Raw genomic sequence first — 22573 nt, 5'->3', positions numbered from 1 at the left:
TATTTTGTTCATTGCGGTTTATTGACCATTGAATAAGCATACATTACATCACAGTAAAAATCAGATGTGTATAAAAAGGTACTTAAAAGGTACGTAATATCAGCTCCTCCCAAACATCACATTGTGTTTTTACCACATTTCAGTCTAGCAAATCACATTCTTGGTACATTCCTGATTGAAGCAAGACTCATGGTCTTTCTTCAAAAAAACAGTCTGAGTAAGGATTAGCAGATTTTCACCTCTTGCGTTCCTTTTTGCATTTGGTTGCACTGTGGTTAAAATCTGCCTTCCGCTGCACATGCTTCATATTTGCATAAGCACCTCAGGGGGATTTGTGAGTTTGGTACAGCCATTCAAGACGTGTATAACAGGAAACTGCACTTTGACCCCTCTGTGTTGCCACATACAGACAGAACTGTACTAGTTTCTTATACAGCAGGGTTTGGCAAAATTCTTAACATTAAACAAACAACAGAGCGTTTTAACACATAAGACACAGCTATTGCCAACAAATAAAAACCCTAAACATATACTTCATTCTTTATGATTTCATCAATATGATTAACTAAATAAAAGTTGTTAACTATATAAAAAACATCCAAGCATTTAAGCATATGATTTAATTAGAAATAGTAATAATTAGACATATATGTTGGATTACAAAAACAATAACTGTGGCTTTAATCATATAAATATCACGGATATCAAACTAATCTGAATATCAGTATCACAAAATCAACAAAATAACAAAATTCAGTAAATGTTTCCCCACTGTTTGCTGGCTCTGATCTGTTTGCGCACAAAAAAAAGTCTGTTCATACTCAGCCCTGGCTTTGTCAACTTGGAAACAAAGAAATTTGCTCAGACAGAGAAACAGCACCATTCTAGCCCAATCTGCAACAGGTGGTATTAGTGTTTGTGCACAGGAGAGGAAATCAAGGGAGAGGCAGGGAAGACTATAAAGCTAATTACTTGCTGTGGCGTTATTCTTTCTCCAATGTTATATACATTGTATATACCTTTTAAAGATATACATCATTACATCCATTATTGCTTTCTGTGAAAAGGCTAATCAGTGATGACACAGTGTTGTTAGGGTCAAGTAAAGCAACAAGAGGAATGTTTACTCCAGTCTCCTGAAACATCCGATTCTGCATTGTCATGGCCATCATTGAATCAATTCCCACTGTAGCAAGGACTGTCTCATCTTCAAGTTCATCTGCATCAACATTGCAAATGTTACTAAGCATGCATCTTATATATTCATCAAATGAAGACTGCAGATTCTTCCTGGGCTCATTTACTAGTTTGCTTTCAAGCTCTTTCTCCACTAAAGCGGTTAGTCGCCCTTTTAGAGAAGCATTTTGAGAAAGAACATTGTTCCTCAAGTTTCTGAAGTTGAATTTGCACACAACCTGCTGAGGCCTGTTCTCCAACAAACAGTGCTTCAGAGCTTCATGAATTTCTGGAACTTCCATGATCATTAACCCTTTGGACTCTAGGAAAGTTTGAAAGTCCCCTTTGTTTAGCAGAAGACCCAGTTTGAGAGGCCCCCAGTTGATGGACTGTCCAGCAAGTCCGATATTACGTCGGTAGTGACACAGAGTGTCTAGAAATGAGTTGGCAGCTGCGTAATTAGCCTGAGAAGCATTGCCAATGAAAGAGGAGATGGATGAGTAGCACACAAAGTAATCGACTTTGCTGTTCACCGTGGCGTAGTGAAGATTCAATGCACCATTCACTTTAGGGCGCAAGACTTTTTCGAAGATTGACTTATCAAGGGTTTCAAGTAACCCATCATGGAGTACGGCGGCACTGTGGAAGACTCCTTTTATTGGACAAGAAGGGAACTTGTGTCCAATTATAGTGATTGCTTCCAATACCTGTTCTGACACAGACACGTCACACTGAAGAGTGAGGATTTTTACTCCATATCTTTTAGTAAGCCTGCTGATCTGCAGCTTTGTTTCCTCATTTGCAGCATTCCTCGAGAGTGTAGCGATGCAACAACCACCCGAGTGTGCAATGAACTTGACTGTTTCAAATCCTAAACCTGACAAACCACCTGAAACTATGTACACAGCTTTTTGTGTGAAGAGATGCTTTGTTTTTGGTAGTAAGTCAATATGAGAAATGCCAGCATTGGACCCATTGTTACTCAAAACAATCAAGGGCACAGTTTTATTGCTGAAATAAGACCCAGCATTCTGAGTGTGGTGACTCGTGGCTTCAGCTTGGGTGATCTGAAAAATGTTGCTGGGTAAGGATAGGATTGACTTATCCAAGGTCATCATTTTTAGCCATCTATATATGCAAGCATTCTGTCTCCTGAGATGAGACTTCTGGAAAATGTTACCCAACTTAGGATAGTGGAAGCACACACTCTCATTATCATTCTGAAGAATGCTTGATGGGCAAGATATCAAGTCCTTGTTGTCAGAAACAACATAAATATGATTTGTACTGGCAACACTGCCTAACTCTGCCAACCATGATTGATCAAAAGGAGGAATCAGGACACAAACTGGACACTGGTCCATATTTCGGATGAGTCCAGCCAAGTCAGGCTCTATCACAACATTCCATCCAGACTTGTTTGCCGTGAAAGCCAACACCTTCATCAGTGCTGATTCTGGAACTGTGGAGCAAATGGCCAATATCTTCTTTGGCTTGGCAATTGGTAGAGCACTGTTCAAGATCTCCCAAGCAAGTATAACGTAAGAAACACAGGGAACATCTTTCAGAAAAGGGAGTTTCTTTGTTTTGTAGCAAGCATTCTCTGGTAGGACTACGCTCGAAGTTGCTACTGTAGGGTAACAGGAAGCAACATGGTCCCCCACTCTCAGGTTTCTAACATCTTTCCCCACAGCTGTGACAACACCACTGAAGTCAAGAGCTAAAAGTTGGTGGTTCTGAAAAGTCAGCTCATGCCAGTATATTGTCCGACCAAATTTTAGGTCAGATATGCTAACTGGAAAGTAGTCTGAGGAGTGCACACAGATTTTACAGAGCTGGACCTCCACAGATTTTCCATCAGTGAGATTTACTACACTGGGTTCATGCTCATTGGGTATGGCTGACAAACAAGACATTGCATAAGGACTGACTGTCTGTAAGGTGAAGCAGTCTGACAGTAAAGAGCCCTTGCATTGTGCTGTTGTGTTAATTGGTGTACGTGTTATCACTGTTGAGTAAACCTGGCCTTTCCTTATCATAACTTCTGGGTACTCATTGCTTTTATAGGAGCAGATCACGTAAACTAATGCCTCTATGTCCTCAGTTGACACTGTGCCAAGGTCAATGAGTTGAAAGGAGATTTCCGACAACTCAGCAGCACAGGCCCTGGTCAGACCAGATAGCACAAATCCAGGACTAATGTGATCAACAGTGTTTTCAGATGATCGGTACGTTACAACGTGAATAGTGAGCAAATGCTTGCATTTTCTCATGACCAAAACAACTTGACGATAAAGCTCACAGATATCCACCAAGTGCTCGAGAACTGACTGAGGTTTTAGATGGCTGAGATTTTGAAAGCTGCAGACAAACAAAATTGTCTCTGCTCCATTTTGCGCAACTTGCTCTAGCTCTGCTGGAGAAGTTGACCAGTTTGCATCAGCAGGAGAGAAAAATACTGACGAAGGGTGTAGGTATGGCTTCAAAGCACTTGCAATACCTAATGTGTCCTCAAAGACTACAGCTTTTGGCTTGCTACAAATGTTGGAACTGGCTTGGACAGCAAGTCTCTCATTATGAAAGAAATATGAATCAGTCATATTCATACTATCTTCTAAAAGTGTCATTCTGACGTGCTTAAGTTCAACCAAGATCTGTCCAGTTGTATCTGTGAAACAACCACACACCTCAAAATATTCTGGCGTCTCTTGAGTAAGCCTCATATAGATGATCACTTCCTCACGAAGAGGGGCAGATATTACCATGCTGCCAATTGCAGAGGGAAATCCACGACGAACAGTGCTGTTACTGAAGCCTAAAACAGAGGTCACCTGCAGAAAATAGTCCAATACAACTGGATGCAGGCAGTGCTCATATAGCTGACCAAGCAATTCAACTGGGATTTTGACAGGGGCCACTGCTTCCTTGAATTCCTCCCCATAGTGGATTTCATTCAGCTGTCGAAAGGTGGATCCATACTCAAATCCTGCCTGCTTGAGAGTGGCATAGACCTGTTGTCCATCAATAATTGATGAACATCGTTTCAAAACCATGTCCAAGACAATGGATTGGTGCTCAAAGACTGCTGGTCCTCTTGTGTACGTGATGGCTCCTGATGCATGCACTGTAGATACAGAGGACTGTATCCGAAATTGAGCCTTATCCTCAAATGACTCAAGTTGCACGTTCAGAAGATGCGAACTCTTACTAAGAACAAGCAAGTTCTGGAAGTTGATAGTAAGCTGAAGTGAGGAAAGAGGCATCTTTGGGACAACAGTTTCAAGTAGTGAAGCAAAAGCCATTTCAACATACAAGGCACCTGGGGCGATGACTGTGCCATTGTTTTTATGCTCCCAAACATAGGGAGTGGTTTCCACTGACAGATTGCATTTGATAATTCTGTTGTTACGCTTACTAATGGGACATATTAGTGGATGAGAACAGCGAGCCATTACCTCATTACCTTGTCTTACTTCCTCAAAATATACCTCTTTCCTCAGGCAGTCAAACTGATACTTAGGGTAAGAAGTTGGTGGTGATTTAAAGCCACTGTAGAACTGATCCCAGTCTACACAGACTCCCAGCTCAAAGAGTCTAGACACAGCAGCAAGCAGTGTATCAAGATCTTTGTCTGGTTGGACTGAGGAAAGCACCAGTGTGTCATTTCCCAGAGTTTCCACAATGTTCCTCTGCAGAGCCCTTCTTGGACCAATCTCAACAAAGACTACATTCTTTTTATTGTCTGCCACAGCTTTCACAGCACTCTCAAATGCAACTGGGTTTCGGATATTTCTTGCCCAGTAATCGGCAGTTACAAAGTCTCCAGGACAGCAAGCCTTTCCAGTTACTGTGGAGAACAACTCACACTCCATTTCATGTTGATCTAAAGACCCTATGCGGTCTTTAATTTGACTCAGTATTGGATCCATCATATGGCTATGGTAGGCAGCAGGGACCTCCAAAATATGCAAGAATAGATTCTTGCCCTTAAGTGAGGTCCTCAACAATTGGTACACACTTTCAACTGCATCTGTCTCACCAGATAGCACACATGACACTGGACTGTTCACAGCTGCTAGGCACACCTTGCCTGTGTAAGCTGGAAGAAGTTTCAGAATGTCTGGCACTGCTATATTGCCAACCACCAGCATTTTTCCTCCAGTGACTTTGTTTTGTAGGACACTCCGATAGTAGATGACCTTCACTGCATCCTCAAGAGACAACAGACCAGCGCAATGGGCAGCAGCAACCTCTCCCATCGAATGCCCAAGAACAGCAGAGGGCCTAATACCCCAGTGCTTTAGCAGACTAGCAATGGCAACCTGGGTAGCGAAGAGAAGAGGCTGTACAATTTCTGGTTTTGAGAAATCATCATTGTCAAAGCTGTTGATCTTTTGTGATATGCTCATTCCTCTGTAATTCTGAAAGTAGTTTTCAATCTCCATGACTTTTTCTTGAAAAATAGGCTCTTCTCTCAGCAGCTGCTTGCACATGCCTCTGTAAGTGACGCCATTTCCGCAAAACACAAAAACTACCCTGAGGTCTGGTTTTGTCGGAGAGATTTCGTTGTTCAGATTCGATTTAAGCTGTTCCTCTAGATCTGAAAGAGATGTTGTAACAAATACTTTCCTGTACTTGTGTTTTGCGTGACTTCTCTTGCATGCTGATGTATACAAAAGACTTCTTATGTCAGTTCTGCTGTCTGTGCTAATCCTTTGATACGTGTCAGCTATGCACATTTCAAGAGACTTACTTGTGGCAGCAGACAATGGAAACAGTTTCCTTGAATTCCCTTGAGTGTTCAAACCAAAGGCTGTAGCATGTGTATTTTCCCTAATGATGGCATGTGCATTAGTGCCACCAAATCCAAAGCTATTTATTCCCGCCACCCTGCCCAGAGAACCAGTACAGTGCCATTTCTCAGATTTGCTAGGAATTCTAAGATTGAGAGCTTGACAGTCAATGCTAGAGGTTTCCTCTGAGTAGAAAACTGATGGAACAATAGTTTCATGTTTCATCATCAGGAGAACCTTAATGAGTCCTGCTACTCCGGCTGCAGATTCTGTGTGCCCAATGTTACTCTTAACGGAGCCGATACAGAGCGGCCCTAAACCTGCAGGTCTTGCTTTGGCAATGATATTGGAAATGCTACCTGCTTCTGTTGGATCTCCCACTGGAGTGCCAGTCCCATGAGCTTCTATGTACTGGACTTCAGACCGATAGGACTCTGCAGAGTAGATTCTGTGGAGCAGCTCCTCCTGCTGGACTATAGATGGCCTTGTCATTGGTGTAACAGCATGACCATCTTGGTTCACCGCAGTTTTGCAAATTATTCCCCAGATGTGATCAGCATCATGAAGAGCCTGTTAAAATAAACAAAGAAAACCAAGAAATGAAACATTTGAGGTTTGTAACTGGTAAATCTGTAAATGGAAACATGCAATATATATGCTTTATACAGTATGTTAATATTATTATATGGAAATCTAACTGAAAATGCACTTGCTTTTTTCAGAGGCTTTAATAACAGTATACCACAGCCTTCTCCTCTTCCATAACCATCTGCTGTGTTGGAGAATGGTTTACTGGTGCCTCCAGGTGAGATCATTTTTGCTTTGCTCAGAGCAACAAAGACCCGTGGCTCAAGAATGCAGCTTACACCTCCACAGAGAGCCATCTCACAGTCACCTAATTAAAAAAAGAAAACAGGGAAATTTTACTTAAAAAGAAATTAATTTTGAAAACAAAAACCCTAAATTTTATATAAAAATGAATAGCCAGTTACTTTAAATCTGAAATTTACTATCTGTCGGAGCACACTTCAAAAGTAAGGTGTATATACCAATGCTTCTCCTCCAAAAGACATATCTGTAACTCGATCATCATGCAAGTTCAACATTAACATAAAAATGAATATTACAATGGTCTTAGGATATTAAGTGAATGTGGTTAGAATGAGTTATGAGGAGGTCAACAACAACTAAATCCTGATTTTCTTTATATACATGACTAAATGTAAGCAAAAATGTATCTACAGAAGCTTTTAAACCCCTTAAAGCTGTTTAGCTTACCGCATTTTGTGGGGTCTCACAGGTTTCTATTGTCAGGCTTATGAAATTGAAACAGTTATGACATGTGGGTTTACAAACAGTGTGGGTAAAATGCTGGAATTTTAGGGAGAGCTATTAGAGCTTTTTGTCAGGTTGCTCACGCAGAAAGTAAGATAATATTTTTCCCAGAAAGATTTAACCTTTTTTCCCAAAATTAATTTTTAGAGTCAAAGGTTTATGCCACATTATCATAAAATAAATTTTCCATGATCAGAAATGTCCTTTTAATATTCATTGTGCAATTTAGCATTTAACCAAAATGAACAAAAAAGGCATTACCTTGTCTGATTGCCTGACAAGCAGAATGCAATGCAACCAGTGAGGATGAGCAGGCACTGTCTATGGCAAAGGAAGGCCCAGTGAGGTTGAAGGTATATGAGATCCTGTTGGCAGCTATACTCATAGCTGTTCCTGTGCCATTAAAGTGGGTTATTGTGCTCGGACTGTTATTCAGCAGTGTTTCATAGTCTCTGTTCATGAGCCCTGAAAAATAAAATAAGTCATATTCATAACACAGACTCACACAGTTTACTAATCAACATATTTTCACAAACATCTGGATGTTATCAATTACCTATGTAAACTCCAGTTCTGGATCCACTGACTTTCTCCATGGGAATCCCAGAATCCTCCAGTGCTCTATATGAGCAGTGCAGAAGGAGTTTCTGCTGAGGATCCATGAAGTTAGCCTCGTCCTCAGAGATGCCGAAAAACTTGTGATCAAACTCATTGAACCTGGTGGAAAGCAAGAAGGAGAGCGCATTATTTACTATACATCCTGTAGCTGAGAAAACGCAACTATATGAACAAAGAAAATTTGTAAATCGTTTTGTCCACTCTTTTTTATTGAAGAGGAGTTAAGTAGATGACTAATACTGCACAAACTGCTATTTGTAAGCATTTGCAACAGTCACATTTTTGTTTGTTTTAGTTTGATTGCATCGGCTGTGTACTTAAAGCAGCAGTCCAAACACTCTATATTTATTCTAAAAACAGAGCGGTCTGGTAAGTCCAGGGACCTTCTCTTTTTGGGAAGCATGAAGTGCTGTAAAATCTACTGACAGACACTACACCGACTTTGGAATTGATATAACACAGTGCATTAACATCAGTAGATGACATTACTCTCCAAACCATCACTGAGAGTCTGCGGTTTTAATAGGTGTAATCCATAATCATCAACAATAAAAGAAATAATACATCTACATAATAAATGACTTTTACATTTTAAACCGCATTACTGAAATAAAGTAACTTTTCAATGATATTCTATTTTTTTTAGACGCACCTGTTCATATTTTTTACAACTACTTTTTAACACGCTTGGTGCAATTATACATTCTTATCTAAAAACTTAAAGATCGTCACTTTAAGTGGATTTTCCAGTTTAAAAAAAATAGGAATGTATGAAAACATTTTGCTACATCACAGGCATAGCAGAACATCACCAGGGTTTCAATAGGTTGCTATGTTATGATTGCAATGGTGGCTATGTTAATAGCAGGAGGACACTGAACACATTCTAGTGATTTTACCCAAATTAGTATTTTAGAAATAAACAAATAATATCTAAAAATTAATTTAGGTAACAGTAATGAGTGTTGAGATAAACCTCCTCAGTCATAGTTACAATAAGATCAAATATACAGAAAAATCAATGAGGAAACTTATTTTTGGTCTGATTTTCAGAAGAACCAACTGATGCCACTTCCTGTTGTAAATGTAACTTGTAGAATGTTTCAGATATTTTTTTAGATGGGGTAATGTGTTACTGTAACAGGAATGAGTGAAACCCAGGGACACAACTAAAATTGTGTATTTTAACTTAAATATTATAGAATTATTATATAAAAAATTTGGAGTCACATAACAATGCAAAAAATAAAAATAAATAAAATACATCTCTGAAGTATTTAATAATTATATTTCATAGTAAGGTGGGGACAGGTAACAAATGCTATTTTTTCAGTGTTCTAAGTAGTGTTCATTATTTTTTTTTATTACATTTTTTATTTTTGCAATTAGGTCAAAGTAACAGACAATATGCTTAATAATAAAATGTATTTTAAAGTTATTTTGTGTGCACATTAACACATGCAATTTCCTGGGGACAGAAATGGCATCCATTTGGTGTAATGGCCCATGTAGTTATACATTTTAGCATTTACAACAGTAACATAAATGTATTTAGAACACAAAAGAATGAAACTAGCACATACCCATCTATGAAAGCAGCTTTAGTAGTCTGTGTTTTCCCCAGAACCTTGTCATTAGGATCATACCAATGTGATAAGTCAAATCTCTCCTCTGGAATCTCCTCAGCACAATTTCTCCCATTAACCAGAACTGTCCAGAAGTTCTCAAGGCCCTCACCTGTGAGAGTATCATTCACATTATATAGATTTATATTCCACACCCAATCAAAAAAAAGCTGTGTTAAAAGTGGCTTCACTTACCTCCTGGGAAGTTACAGCCGATGCCGACTACAGCTATATCTGTGTTTTCATCCATGTTGGTCCCCTCACTAAGCCAGTGATGGATAGGTCAAAGCGTAACATCTACTTCCATCTTTTCCAAGTAAATTTGCTGTACTAAAGTCAAAACCTCAAAACCAGCCTTCACTTGTTGCAAACCAGAGGACTTGTTCTCACATCCACAACTCTGAAGAGTATCATCCAAAACTAAACCCCACAGTCTTTATAAAGTGTCTTTTCAGGCTCCAATTCAGAGATAAGGGTCTAAACAAAGGTCTGCTTTAAACTGGGCTCTAAAGTAACCTACAATTAAAGTGGTTTGAAACAAAAGCCAGTAATTGCAGGCTTGGGAACAGTAGAGAAAACCAATGATTGTGTACTTCCTAAAATTAACATAATAGGGTAATTTTCCCCCAATCACCATCAATCATTTTGTGGTATAGGATTGACTTATGTCCTACAGAGTGCTCAGAAGAGCTTTAATGTTGACATGCTTTATTGAGGATAAGGATAAATAGCTAACTGTAAGTGATAGCTTTTAAATAAAGACTCTGAAAATGATCAGACTCTTGTAACCTGAGACTTTCTATTACAGTAGAACTGAACAGGCTCTTGTTTAAAGTGGTCAATATATAAACTTGATGTAGGCAAATAACTTTAATAGACAGTCATTAAAACACTTATGGCTGCTCTCCAATGAAAAACATATTTCCATTTTTGTCCCTTTTTAGTTTTCTCTATGTTGTTGCACTGTGTAAATAAGTATGGATGAATAGATCAACAGACGCAATCTAAAATTACTTACAAAATCTTAAAAAGTCACCATTTGCGAGACACATTTTTTTTCATTACACAGAGTGATTATGCTTTATATAAAGCATGTAAGAGTCTTATATAACAAAGCACTAAGCTATACTACAATTATTTTACTAACAATAAAAGGTTGTGAGGAAATGACAAATCACCAACTTCTTTTAATAATGGAAAAAATATATACATTTTCTTATTTTCAGTACACTTTATTGGTTTGTTGTCTATTTTAACTGGGCTCTCTGGGGAGTCATTCTTAGAAAAGAACAACCCGCCATCCACCCAAAAAAGAAAAAGAAAATAATAATAAAAAAAGAAAAAAAAAAATACACACACAATTATATACATTGTTGCTGCTGTACTTTTGTTGTCACTCACAGACTGTCCATAGCAAATGGGCACAGATAAGATAAGATATTAAACAGATATTTCACCAGCATCTTGACAAATACTAGACAAATAAATAAATAAATCACTACATAAATCACAGGTGTATGCAAACACCTTAGAAAACATTCCAGCTGATGTGGAGAAAAAAAAACCTGCAACAGTGAGCTATGGTAGCTACTTTCACCCATCATTTCTTTTGAGCAATGGAAAAAAAAATCTCTAAAAATACTCTAGTATGTTTGTCAATTCGCTCAAATGTGTGAAATTTCATAAATATGAAGCTATGAAGAATATGAATCTTAATAGCAACAAGACCTAGCCCTTGTAATTGACATTACAGTAATACTGAAATTCAGATGTTACATTCCTCTCCTAATTGAGGCTGTACAGCACTGCATTAAAAGGGCTTTTCTCCAATTATATAAAATCAGATAATTGGCTCAAACCATCCAGGCTTCATGTCAAGGATGATGATATCACTATCAAAGGTTGTGTCTCAAACAAAACACCATGCGCACTGTTTCAAAAGAATATATTGTCATGATAAAGTGCTATCTGGAGACTACTTACTTAGAATAACTGAAAAATATTTCATCAGAAACAAGGGTTCTTCCACAAAAGCTTGCTGTACAGATTTAGATGGTGACAAAAGATTAGCTTAGTAAAGTCTAGGATATGTAAAACATATACTAATTGAGTTTTACTGTGAAACAGTTATTTTATGCATCACCCAAATAATTCATGGCAATGGGGTTGTTGCTCTCTGTTATGTGCCTTACTAAACATTCCGAGAGCTACAAGCATGTTTGTTGCATACAGGGTCCTTAGAAATCCTCAGCACTTACCAGTATGCAAATATAGAGTGGCAGCATTCCACTGTGTTCCATGTGGACCAGTTTGTTGTGCAATAAGATATTTTAACTTGTTCGCAAAAACCTGAGAAGCCTAAAGAACTTCCAGAATCACTTTTTCAGAGATAGATAATGTGGAATTTTAGAAAAAGTAACATTTCAGTACATTTGTATCAGTTGATTGACAGAGGAAAAACTGAAAATAGTTTCAAACGCTTCACTCATTCCACTGTTTATGCTTAAATGAATAAGGTTAGTCTGGTCTTTTTGAATCCCCTATTAACATCATCTTGGGTCCAGAGATTTGCCCTCCAGGACCATCTGAATTTCCTTAGCATCTAGAGTCTCATAAGTAAGGAGAGCATCTGCCAGGATCTTGTGTTCTTTGCTGTATGTCTTGAGGATTTTCTTAGCACGCTCATAGGAGTCCTGTTGAAAACAACACAAGAAAACAATAGTCATTATAAGGATGATGATAAAGCATGCTTGACTGAGCCATGTAACCATGTGAACCATGTAAAGTGTCGTATGTGGTCTCTGTACCTGTAGGAGAACTCTGACTTCCTGCTCAACAGCAGCTTGTGTCTCCGGGCTATGTTTGGACAGGTCAGAGTAGGTCATGACTCCCAGCTGAAACAAGCAGAGACAATAATAGTTACAGACAGTACAAAGAAACCCCACAAGAGGAGAAAAGGCCTCAGGACAGAGAAATATCACAATCCCCAGCACACAGGGAAGGATTAGGTTGAAACTCAAGCCAAAAATATTCACAGTGCTTTTGCACATTGTAAGGAAACTCCCTGCTCTTAACATAAATTAACAATTGAAGAAAGAAAAGGGATACATGTTTTATTAAAGTGAAAATATATGTTAAAAATTAACTAACATAAAAAGCCAATGCACTAATCTATTAAAAGTAAAAAGAAAACCATTATTTAATATGGGAAACAATATGGGTCTACTATAATTTGACTTTCATAATACAGCCCATGTATTTCAGCACAAGTATGCTGCTGTAAAATCAATTTGCACTTACTATAATTGGACTTTTACTATACAGCCATGTATTTTAGCACAATTATGTTATAGCAAGTATGTTATACAGTCATTTTGAATGGTCCAATTGCAAAACATAACAGTGATCATATTAAACAGAGAGAAGTTAAATGTATGTTAACAGGCTACATAAGAACCTTTCAAGTTAGTTATTATCTGGTTCTGTATATTTTCTGCCACCTAGTGGCAAATATGCATACCAAGCCACATGTTTCCAGTTCAGGTGTTCCAGAATTGTATATTATACACACACGGACATAATTTTTGGTTAATGAAAGAAAAAAAATCCTTTTGTTCGCATTGTTTTTTGGGGTACCATCATTTTTGTCCAGGCATGCTTAATGAATTTAACTTTTTAAAACAACTCTGTTTCCCCATGGTTCAAAATCAATGTTGGATTTTTATTTGTTTATTTATATAGGATTTTATTTATTATTACTTTTGTCAGATTAAAGTTATTTCTGTGACCATTGTGGGTTTTTTTTCATTAAATAAGGGGTACCAACAATTTTGTCTGTGTGTGTATGAATATGTGAAACAATTAAGAAGCAAATCATACCTTGTCACTCATTCCAAATCGTGTAACCATCATCTTTGCAATCTTAGTGGCTCCATCGAAATCACTTGATGCTCCTGTAAATAATGACCAGTAATAAAACAATGACCTCGTAAGTAACAGAATACAGGAAGATCCGGCACCTAACATCTGAAGTTACACATAGGGTTCATTTCCTTCCCTTATACTCTTCTCTCACACTTACTCTAATATGCACTATTGACTACACAATGCTAGTGACCTCCTCCACCTAACAGCTAGGTTGCTGTAGCAGTTTATCCTCCAATGATCAACATTTAACCCAACATGAAGACGTTCCACACTCACTTCCCTCCAAGCTCACTACATAAAACACTTTTCCACCACCTTGATTCCAAAACAATATCGGAAAAAAAACAACCAAAAAGAGTTCAAAAGAATTCACACAAATCGCTCACCAGTAGTGATGTTTTCACCCCCAAAGATGAGCTCCTCTGCAACCCTGCCACCCATACTGACATCCATCTGAGCCAACAGCTGAGCACGTGTCTCACTCCACTGGTCATTTTCAGGCAGCAGGGACACCTACATGGAAATACACGGGTACATAAATGAACAAAGCTGTCTATACTGATTATAACATATATGGGAGTACTAAAAGGTAAAGTGGGGTCATTTAAAGCAGTGGTGGGTAGCCAAGCCAAGAGTCGAGCACAGCTTGTTATTTTCCCTGCTTTAACAGACCTAATAAACTTGGAAGAGATGAATTAGGTGTGCTCAAGCCAAAAAAAATCCACGAAACAAAACTGTGCAGGAATCTGGTCTCCAGTAATAAAATTGTCCACCTATAATATATGATTAATATTACATATAAAAATTACTAAAAATGATACCATGGTATGGGAATTCAATAATCAATAATTACATGACCAAGGGTGGGCCCCCGAGGCATGATGGTGGCTTTGTTGATGGGCATTGCGTCTTTGGTATAATAGGCCACAATGGCATGACCAGATTCATGGTAAGCTGTGATCGTCTTGTTTTTCCTGTCTATCTCCACACTCCTGCGCTCTGGGCCTGGTGAGAAATACACACACACACACAGAAAATGAGTCTGGGAAAAAAACGCCGGGCTCTTTGTACTGGAGCCCTCCAGCAATAATCCCTCTCACATTGACACAAATTAAGAGGCTTCTCACCCATAAGGATCTTGTCTTTAGCAAACTCCAGCTCTTTCATCGTCACAGTCTCCTTTCCATCTACAGCAGCCTTCAGCGCAGCCTGGTTCACCAAGTTCTCCAGCTCTGCTCCAGAGAAGCCCACTGTTCCCCTGGCGATGATTTCTGCATCCACATCTACATACAGCATTCACATACATACAACTTTAGTTTAAATCTGCAGTGTACCTTTGTATCATTTTTTGTAATCTTGACAGATTACACAGTCTCTTACCAGGATCCACTACGATTTTCTTTAAGTACCAGTTGAGGATCTCTGTACGCCCTTTGACATCGGGTCTGGGTACCGTGACTTGCATGTCAAACCTCCCTGGTCTGACTAAAGCACTTGAAATAAAACACAATTACACACAAAGATAAGCAGAGTATAGTGTATATAAATAATAATACAAATAAACAATTTAAAGGACCTTCAACTAAATCTCTCACTTAAATAATACAAATTATAAATTAATATAGCTAAGTATTAATTTAATACACCCCAAACAATCACTTACTTGTCCAAAGCTTCAGCAAAGTTTGTTGCCCCAATGACTATGACCCCTTCATTCGGTTTAAACCTGCAATCATATAACAATAATAATAAAATGTAAATCAACGTATGCATACGGTACAGCTATAATAAATAAAGAATAGTGCAAACTACTCACCCATCCATTTCTGCAAGTAGCTGGTTAATGGTCTGTCGTGAATATGGGTGCATGGGGGACTCTATTCTTTTTCCACCTACACTGTCCAGCTCATCGATGAAGATCACACAGGGGGCACTAGCTTTTGCCTCCTCTGCAAAACAAACAACCAAACAAAAATAAAGTAAAAATGTTACAGGAAAGAAAAGGAGCACTGACCCCACATGGCCTGAACTACGGAAATGGCCATGCAGATTACTCTTGTAACTCACTGAAAAGGTTCCTGATGCGACTTGCTCCCACACCCACAAACATCTCATCAAACTCTGATCCTGATGCATAGTAAAACGGCACATCTGCCTCTCCTGCCACTGCTCTGGCAAGCAGGGTCTTTCCAGTACCAGGGGGTCCCACCAGGAGGACACCTGAAACAAGTTACCGAATTGGAATAAATGACAGTCAAAGAGAGTTGATGCATCAATATAAACAAAAAAAATATTTAATGATTACATTGGCTGTCCTAGTGATACCTTTTGGCAGTTTTCCACCAAGTGAAGTGAATTTCTGCGGATACTTCAAGAACTCAACAATGTCCTGAAGCTCATTCTTTGCCTCCTCCACACCTTTAACATGCTCGAAGGTGACATTCTTCATTTGGACAGGATCAAGTGCAGAATCCAAGCCAGAAGTGGTACGGAAGCGCACTGTTAAAAAAAAAAAAAAGGAGACATTAACAAAAGAAAATAAACATATTGCTAAATATGAATGAGACATGCTTTAATTTGATCTCATGCTGTATAATTACAGGGCATGCCTTAAGTTATAATTTGATAACTTACATGTTAGTTTCACAGCATTTTCTAGTATATTTACAAGTGAATTGCAAAGAATGAGCACTATTAAACACATATTTGGTAAAAAGCATCATAAATGTATCATGCATGCAATTTTAGAAAATGAATAAAACAGTAAACAAACCAGTATCAGAAAAGGAGCCTTTACCCGAGAGAAATGGGGTTCTTGACAAACCATAGAGGCCAATAAGCAGTAGGACAAGCAAAACCAGACGGGTCCTCTTTAGTGAGTCTGTTAAAAACAGTAATCATCATCACTTCATTTACTTTTGAGATTTCTCACAATGCCTGTGTATTTAAGAGAAAATAACTGATAAGATTGTCATGCCTTGTGTCCTCTGCATTAAGGCTTGAGATTTCATAAAGCCTTCAGTGAAACCAGTCTTAAAGGCGTCTTGTTGATTCTCAGGAAGATTTTTCTGTCTCGTTAATTGGTCAAGGCTTTCAGCTTCATTTTTTTCCCTCATGAGGAGACCCTGAGAGAGAACAATTAAGCAGACAAAGAATTTGCAGCACAAACCAATCAGAGGAGCCTGTGAGTTTTTTGTAAATGATTCATCACAGAATGGTGGTTACAAACCTTCATAAAAGCTGGAGTGTAGCCTTCTGGTTCTGCAGGACTGTCATAGCTAGACTGCAGTCGTCTAGTCTTGGACCTTAAAGTCTTAAAACCTCTTTTTTGGACACACACTGTAAAGCAGAGAGATTGAACAATATATTAATTACACTCAAACAATCAGTGGTGACTTAGTATACTTGCTCCTTAAAACAAAAAGCTCACCGCTTTTCCTAACAAATGTAATTGTACTTAAAACAATAAACATAGAATTAACATCCTTTTTAACCTTTTTAACAAGACATGTTTGCAAACTAATGTTTGAATATTTAGGTTAGAACTAGATAGATTAGTTGAACACTGTTCAATATTAAGCACTGAGTTGTCACCAATCTCACCTTGTTATTACATGCACAAGAATTTTTTTTTAAAAGCTTGAAATGAAGCCAGATCTTCATTTGTTTTGCACAGATGAATATATGAGGTGTAGAACACAGTAATTCTTAATAAACTTCTGCACATAGCTCATTTGTAGGACAGCACTTGATTATTCAGAAACACTTTGACCTCAGCACAATGTTATATATCTAGATATATATCTTGTTACACACAAGATGATCAAGCACATCTTTATATTTTACATATATTTACATATAAAAACATACTGATATGATAGCAATTTCTGAGTTTTGCATATATATATATATATATATATATATATATATATATATATATATATATATATATATATATATATATATATATATGTGCTACACATAGCAGTTTCACATTTATGCTAAACATAGTCTAAGAGAATAAATATTAAAACAAGATTAAATATTAAATACAAAAATAAAACAAGAAGGTTCAACTACACACAGAATGTTGCGCTGAGTTTTAAAAAAGTGTCTAAAGAGAAACAAACAAAAAACAAAAAAAATCAGCAAATGAAGGTTCTTAAAATATTTAAAAACATAAAAGTGGTGTAAGATTTAAAACCAGCTTCAAGTTACACTAAATTTATTGTTTAAGGCAATACCTTGTAACCACTGAAGATCTGAGGAAACATCTTGAAGAGGACTGGAATTTGGTCTGTAAAACACTGAAGAACTGAAGAGTCCAGGTCTTCTGTGGGAGGAGCCTGGTAAAGACAAATAAAAAAAAATAGCATGGCTTATTGCTCCAGTCTTATTTAAAATAGTTCAGCACATCATTCTTTGTGACCTTCAATAAAAACTAAACTGACTAGTATGGGGAGCAGCAGGCCTATTAGTGTACAATACTGCAATATTACTCTACCACATCAGTCCATATGCTTCTTTCTCTCTCAATGACAATTCTGTAACTCTCATCTTGTAAAATGTACATGCATTTCTGGAGGTGTTTTAGATGTATTTGAGACAACCAAGTCAGATACTGTAGTACTAATTTCTTTTAATATGTATCAATAATCTTTTTTTTGTTCCCAACAAACAAAAATGCTCAGAAATGTGAAACACAACTATTTTATGTGTAGAGAATTAAACTCACTTTCATGCAGACCACCACTGACTACAAAGGGACTGTGAAAGGTTATGGCAAATCATCATTCACAGAATAACAGAGACACTTGTATGCATGGATTGAAGCCCAGAGAAAAACTGAGCAAGTGGTCAGATGGTGCACTGCTGACATTTGAACCACGTTTTCCAGAGTTGATCCAAGAAACACTACTAGCCCTCGGGTAACCACATGCCCTGGAGGGTGCTCAATGAAATTTGCAAAGATATTTTACATATCTTCCTAAACCAGCCAGTTTTTTTTTTTTTTTTTTTAGAATGCTTCAAGACATCAACTATCCATCCTTATCAGCAATACTGATGTGGGCAGTGCAGATACAACAATCTATCTCTTAATCAAACAAATGAATACAACAAAACCAATAACTGTTGCAAAAATCACTTGCACGGTTATTTTTACCTGCATAATTAAAAAACACATTTATGTAGCTTGTTGTTTATAGAATGTGTCTGGATATTGTGCAGACATAATGGTCCTGTAGTGGCTAAATGTAAAAAAGATCACATGACTAGGTTACCATGTTTGTTGTGAAAGAAGGAATCTGTAGAAACATGAGAAGTTCTCCATCTTGAGGAGGCATGGCACACGGCAGGTTGTGAAGTGTCCTCAGGAGAGAGGGAGGGGAGCAACCTGCTCAACAGCTCATTTGCTCCACTCAGTCTCAGTTCGGATAGGCCCAGGTCCTTAAGGTTTAGTATAGGCTTCAATAAAACAAAGAATACAAAAAAAATATTTAACAATTTATTAAATAACAAACAAAAAAATCTAAGAAACACATTTTGGTTCATATAAGCACTCATTAGTTTTGTACAGGGTTAAGTTTTTTGTTTCTGTGTCAGATCACCCTAATTATAGAACAGTCTACATCAGCAACTGTTGTCTCATCAGTCTCAAATCACATGACTGCTTACCTTTTACCCAAAAAGATTGTACTTGGCACTGACAGATGTCTCAATAGCCCTGAGGCATCAAGAAATTTTTGCCTACATCTGCCACTGGGCGTGGTAACTTTACACCGATGTGCAGCACCCCCTTCTGCTGTCATTGTTCTTCTATAGGTATTATACAAGCTAAAAGTGGTCAATTAAACGCTTGTATCAGCATCTTGCACCTCAAAAAAGCTGAATTCACTAATCAGACAGGGTGAGCAAATGTGTATAGACATATCTTAATATCTCATATCTCATTTTAAGAGGAAGCCTACCTGTCCTTCAGTCTTGTTGAGAAGCAGGCCGGGATCTGGCGAAACATCTCTCTGTAGACTCTGAACTGAAGCAGTAGCCACAGAGTTGGCTGAATTTTTCAAGGAGTGCAGTGCATTGATAATGTGGGTCAATGGCACAGTAACCTGAAGGGCAATTTACACACACCATAAATCAATCAGACCATAAAATCACTGGGTCAAGTTGCTCTGAACACACACAAATCACGTGAACCAGAACATGCAGGACAAGAAAAAATAGGAAGATATATTTCAAACATTATGATGTCAATTAGTGAAGCTAAATAATTGTTATTGTTTATCTGAACCAGCTGTGTTTAAATGCAGCGCAACTATTACGATATGTCACGGACACTCTGTTCTGCAAGTATATGAGCATATGAAATGCTTTAAAAATATATTAACCATTTAGGAATTAGGAATACACTTTCACACAATTCCTTCATATTCAAGAGCTCAAAAGTAACTAGACAAGCCAACAATTATAAATATATGGGTTATATATGTGGTAAACGACCAAGTGCTTAAGTTTCTTAAAGGTGCCTTTAATTTTGTACTCAGTAAGCGAACAGCATGCTCAACTATCCTATTTTTAAGAAGCTTGCAGGTTGCATTTTTTTATGTTTCAGGTAATTATTCATCTGTACTCTGAAAAGCAAACTTTTGATAAACTTCAGAATTTATCTACTTTTACCTACTTCAATTCACCATCATATCATGTAAATAAACACTAGTGATGCACCAAAATGAAAGTCTAAAACTGAAAATAACAAAATGTTTGGCTCAAGGCTAGAAATGAGGTTTGACAGGTTTTTATTAAACTTTTTTCCACCACTGAATAAATTACATAGCCAAACTTTATATTTTGTTTTGCTCTTTAAAGTAAAAGCATATGCAAATCTACAACAAGTTAATTATTTGTTAACCATTGAACCTAACCCTAGCATGACTTTAAATTGGTTATTGTTTGATATACAGTATCAGTCAAAAGTTTAGACACATTCTCTCATTCAATGTTTTCTTTATTTAGTAGATTTTCTACCTAGCAGATGAACATTGAAGACATGAAAATAAATAAGGGACACATTTATAGTAAACAAAAAACAGTGTGCTCTAAACCAGATCAACAGAGATGGGTGTTTTGGGATGAGCTGGAGCTTCACAGCATGAAGGAAAAGCAGCAATGAACAACAGAAAATGAGAAATGACTGAAACAACAAAAAAGATGCAGAGCTTTTAGACCTCAAATAAGGCCAAGAAAACAAGTTAATATGCATAAAGTTCAGAAAGCAATATTTGATGTAATAACAGTTTTCATGCATGGCATGTTCTCCTCCACCAGTCTTGCACACTGATTTGGATAAATTTACGTCACTCCTGGTGCAAAAATTCAAGCAGTTTAGCTTGGTTTGATGGCTTGTGATCATCTATTCTCCCTTGAGTGTATTCCAGAGGTTTTTAATTTGGTTAAATCAAAGAAACTAATCATTTTAAGTGCTCTCTTATTTTTTCCAGAGCTGTATTATTGTCTTCATACTTAAAACTGCAAACATGTTTTACAGTACAATTTTACAGGTTTCACAATACAATAATTTACAGTAATTTACAGTATAGTTACTGTACTGAGCGTTGGTTACGTAGGAATAAGGAGTATAATAAAACAGATTATATAACAATAAAACAATAAAAACAGCTTTAAATTGCTGAGCTGGAATAGGATTAGCTAATGTTAATTACGTTATAGGTGATGCAATCCTCCCTACCTCTCCTCTCACACACTAACTGGAGCTGTAACGTTATTCAACTGACAGTAAACTGAAAGCATGTCCACGGTGTTTTACAGACTCTCTAACTAGTGAACAAACACACTGTTACACTGTAGCTTAGTTAAAATGACTGAATTAAACGGACCTCTGTGTAGATCTAGTTATTTATACAGCTAATAGTGTAAATAGTTAGTTGGGAATGTTGTTGTCATGGAGGAACTTTATGTAATGCGTAACTACTGCTGTTATTTAACTAGCGGTAGCAGCTAGCTTAGCTAACTTATAGCTTATCTAACGTTACGTTACGTGTCAGGCTAACTAGCCATCCTCTTTTATTAGCCAGATTATTTAATACCCGACAACAAGGTGTCTCTGTTGCGATTAACATCCATCTCCATATTATGATAGAAATGATGTGTTTAAATCTAGTCTACGAAGCCACAGACACAAAGTCACAGGTACCGCTAACCGGCTAGCTATAGCTAGGCTAGCTTGGCTGTCAGATAAGTTAGCTACTAGCTCTGGTGGCTCCCCTAAGCGCTGACTGCGGGTCTGTGTTACTGATCAGTCTGTCTGAAGCAGGAAATCCGTGGAGCTATGTATCGGGCCTTACCTGAGGCTGAAAAGACGCGTTTAAAAGGAACATTATTCAGCGCTGTTCTCCGACTGCCTGAAAAAACTGACCCTGCGCTCGGCCCGCTGTCCTTTCCTTTCCCCTTTACATCAGCTAACGTCACCTGCTAACGCACAACCTCGGCATGCACTCCCATGGTGCACTGCGCGAACAGCCACAGCCGAGCAGATCCGAGTGGAGCCGAGCCAGACTCGGGTAGATTCAGGTACAGACAAACATTTAAAAAGTACTAGAGACCCAAACTTGAGTAAAAGTACAAGTACTCTGTCAAAAAATGACTTAAGAAGAAGTTGAATAGTTTTTTTAAATACTATAGTCTATATGTTTTGTACTTAAGTTAAGTTATTAGTTAGGGTTAGCACAAGGGTTATTTGCACAAGAACAGGAAAGTACTGGAGAGAGTACACTTACATAAAGTCATATCAGCTCTAAACAAACGTACCTAAAAGAGAAGATAAACAGTAAGCTGATATTTTAACAAATTCATGAAATGTCACCAGTTGGTCTATAGCCATATCCTATCCACACAGGATTAGTTTTTCAGGGGGTCCTGGTTCTACTGTCATTTTATTCCCATCCTGAATGACCATGTAGGCTACGTGTTTTTCGTCTCCTGAGAAAATTACAGGCTGAACCTACTGTTTTTCACTGAACTTCGTGGTTGTCCAGTAATTTTAGTCCTGTCTGGACTCACATCTCTGAGCCTCGTCAC

At 37.7% G+C, this 22573-nt stretch overlaps 2 protein-coding genes across 3 annotated transcripts; both read right to left on the bottom strand.

Moving 5' to 3' along the window:
* Positions 1–12: 12 nt before the first annotated feature.
* Positions 13–10028, bottom strand: pks1 (polyketide synthase 1). Its single transcript, XM_007249576.4, has 6 exons — positions 9743–10028; positions 9506–9659; positions 7861–8021; positions 7566–7769; positions 6683–6864; positions 13–6539 (listed from the first exon to the last, which is right to left on the bottom strand). Exons 1-6 carry the CDS (start codon positions 9795–9797, stop codon positions 1023–1025), a joined length of 6273 nt encoding a protein of 2090 aa, XP_007249638.3. The 5' UTR covers positions 9798–10028; the 3' UTR covers positions 13–1022.
* A 686-nt stretch (positions 10029–10714) lies between these two features.
* yme1l1a (YME1-like 1a) lies at positions 10715–21996 on the bottom strand. Of its 2 annotated transcripts, none has more exons than XM_007249577.4 (18): positions 21841–21996; positions 19444–19587; positions 18757–18940; positions 17719–17820; positions 16704–16813; positions 16452–16599; positions 16248–16355; positions 15800–15973; positions 15542–15694; positions 15291–15423; positions 15138–15200; positions 14855–14967; positions 14602–14757; positions 14328–14479; positions 13861–13987; positions 13427–13500; positions 12355–12441; positions 10715–12240 (listed from the first exon to the last, which is right to left on the bottom strand). In XM_007249577.4, the coding sequence occupies exons 1-18, from the start codon at positions 21871–21873 to the stop codon at positions 12097–12099; spliced, it is 2205 nt and encodes a 734-aa protein (XP_007249639.3). In that variant the 5' UTR covers positions 21874–21996; the 3' UTR covers positions 10715–12096. The 2 variants fall into 2 exon arrangements, with proteins under 2 accessions (XP_007249639.3, XP_007249640.3); XM_007249578.4 differs by having other exon boundaries at positions 16272–16355.
* Between the last annotated feature and the right edge of the window lie 577 nt (positions 21997–22573).

Source organism: Astyanax mexicanus, chromosome 6 (assembly GCF_023375975.1).
Source record: "Astyanax mexicanus isolate ESR-SI-001 chromosome 6, AstMex3_surface, whole genome shotgun sequence".
Classification (NCBI taxonomy): domain Eukaryota; kingdom Metazoa; phylum Chordata; class Actinopteri; order Characiformes; family Acestrorhamphidae; genus Astyanax; species Astyanax mexicanus.
This window is presented reverse-complemented; position numbering and strand designations above follow the sequence as displayed.

Coding starts and splice junctions, on each gene's coding strand:
- pks1 (XM_007249576.4), bottom strand. CDS start 9,797: ATGGATGAAAACACAGATATAGCTGTAGTCGGCATCGGCTGTAACTTC. Junction 6,865..7,565: donor TTGTCAGGCAATCAGACAAG/GTAATGCCTTTT, acceptor TTTTTTAATTAG/GTGACTGTGAGATGGCTCTC. Junction 6,540..6,682: donor TATTAAAGCCTCTGAAAAAA/GCAAGTGCATTT, acceptor TTATTTTAACAG/GCTCTTCATGATGCTGATCA.
- yme1l1a (XM_007249577.4), bottom strand. CDS start 21,873: ATGTTCCTTTTAAACGCGTCTTTTCAGCCTCAG. Junction 17,821..18,756: donor CTTCTTTCACAACAAACATG/GTAACCTAGTCA, acceptor TGTCTTTACCAG/GCTCCTCCCACAGAAGACCT. Junction 14,968..15,137: donor TTTGCTGAAGCTTTGGACAA/GTAAGTGATTGT, acceptor TTTTATTTCAAG/TGCTTTAGTCAGACCAGGGA.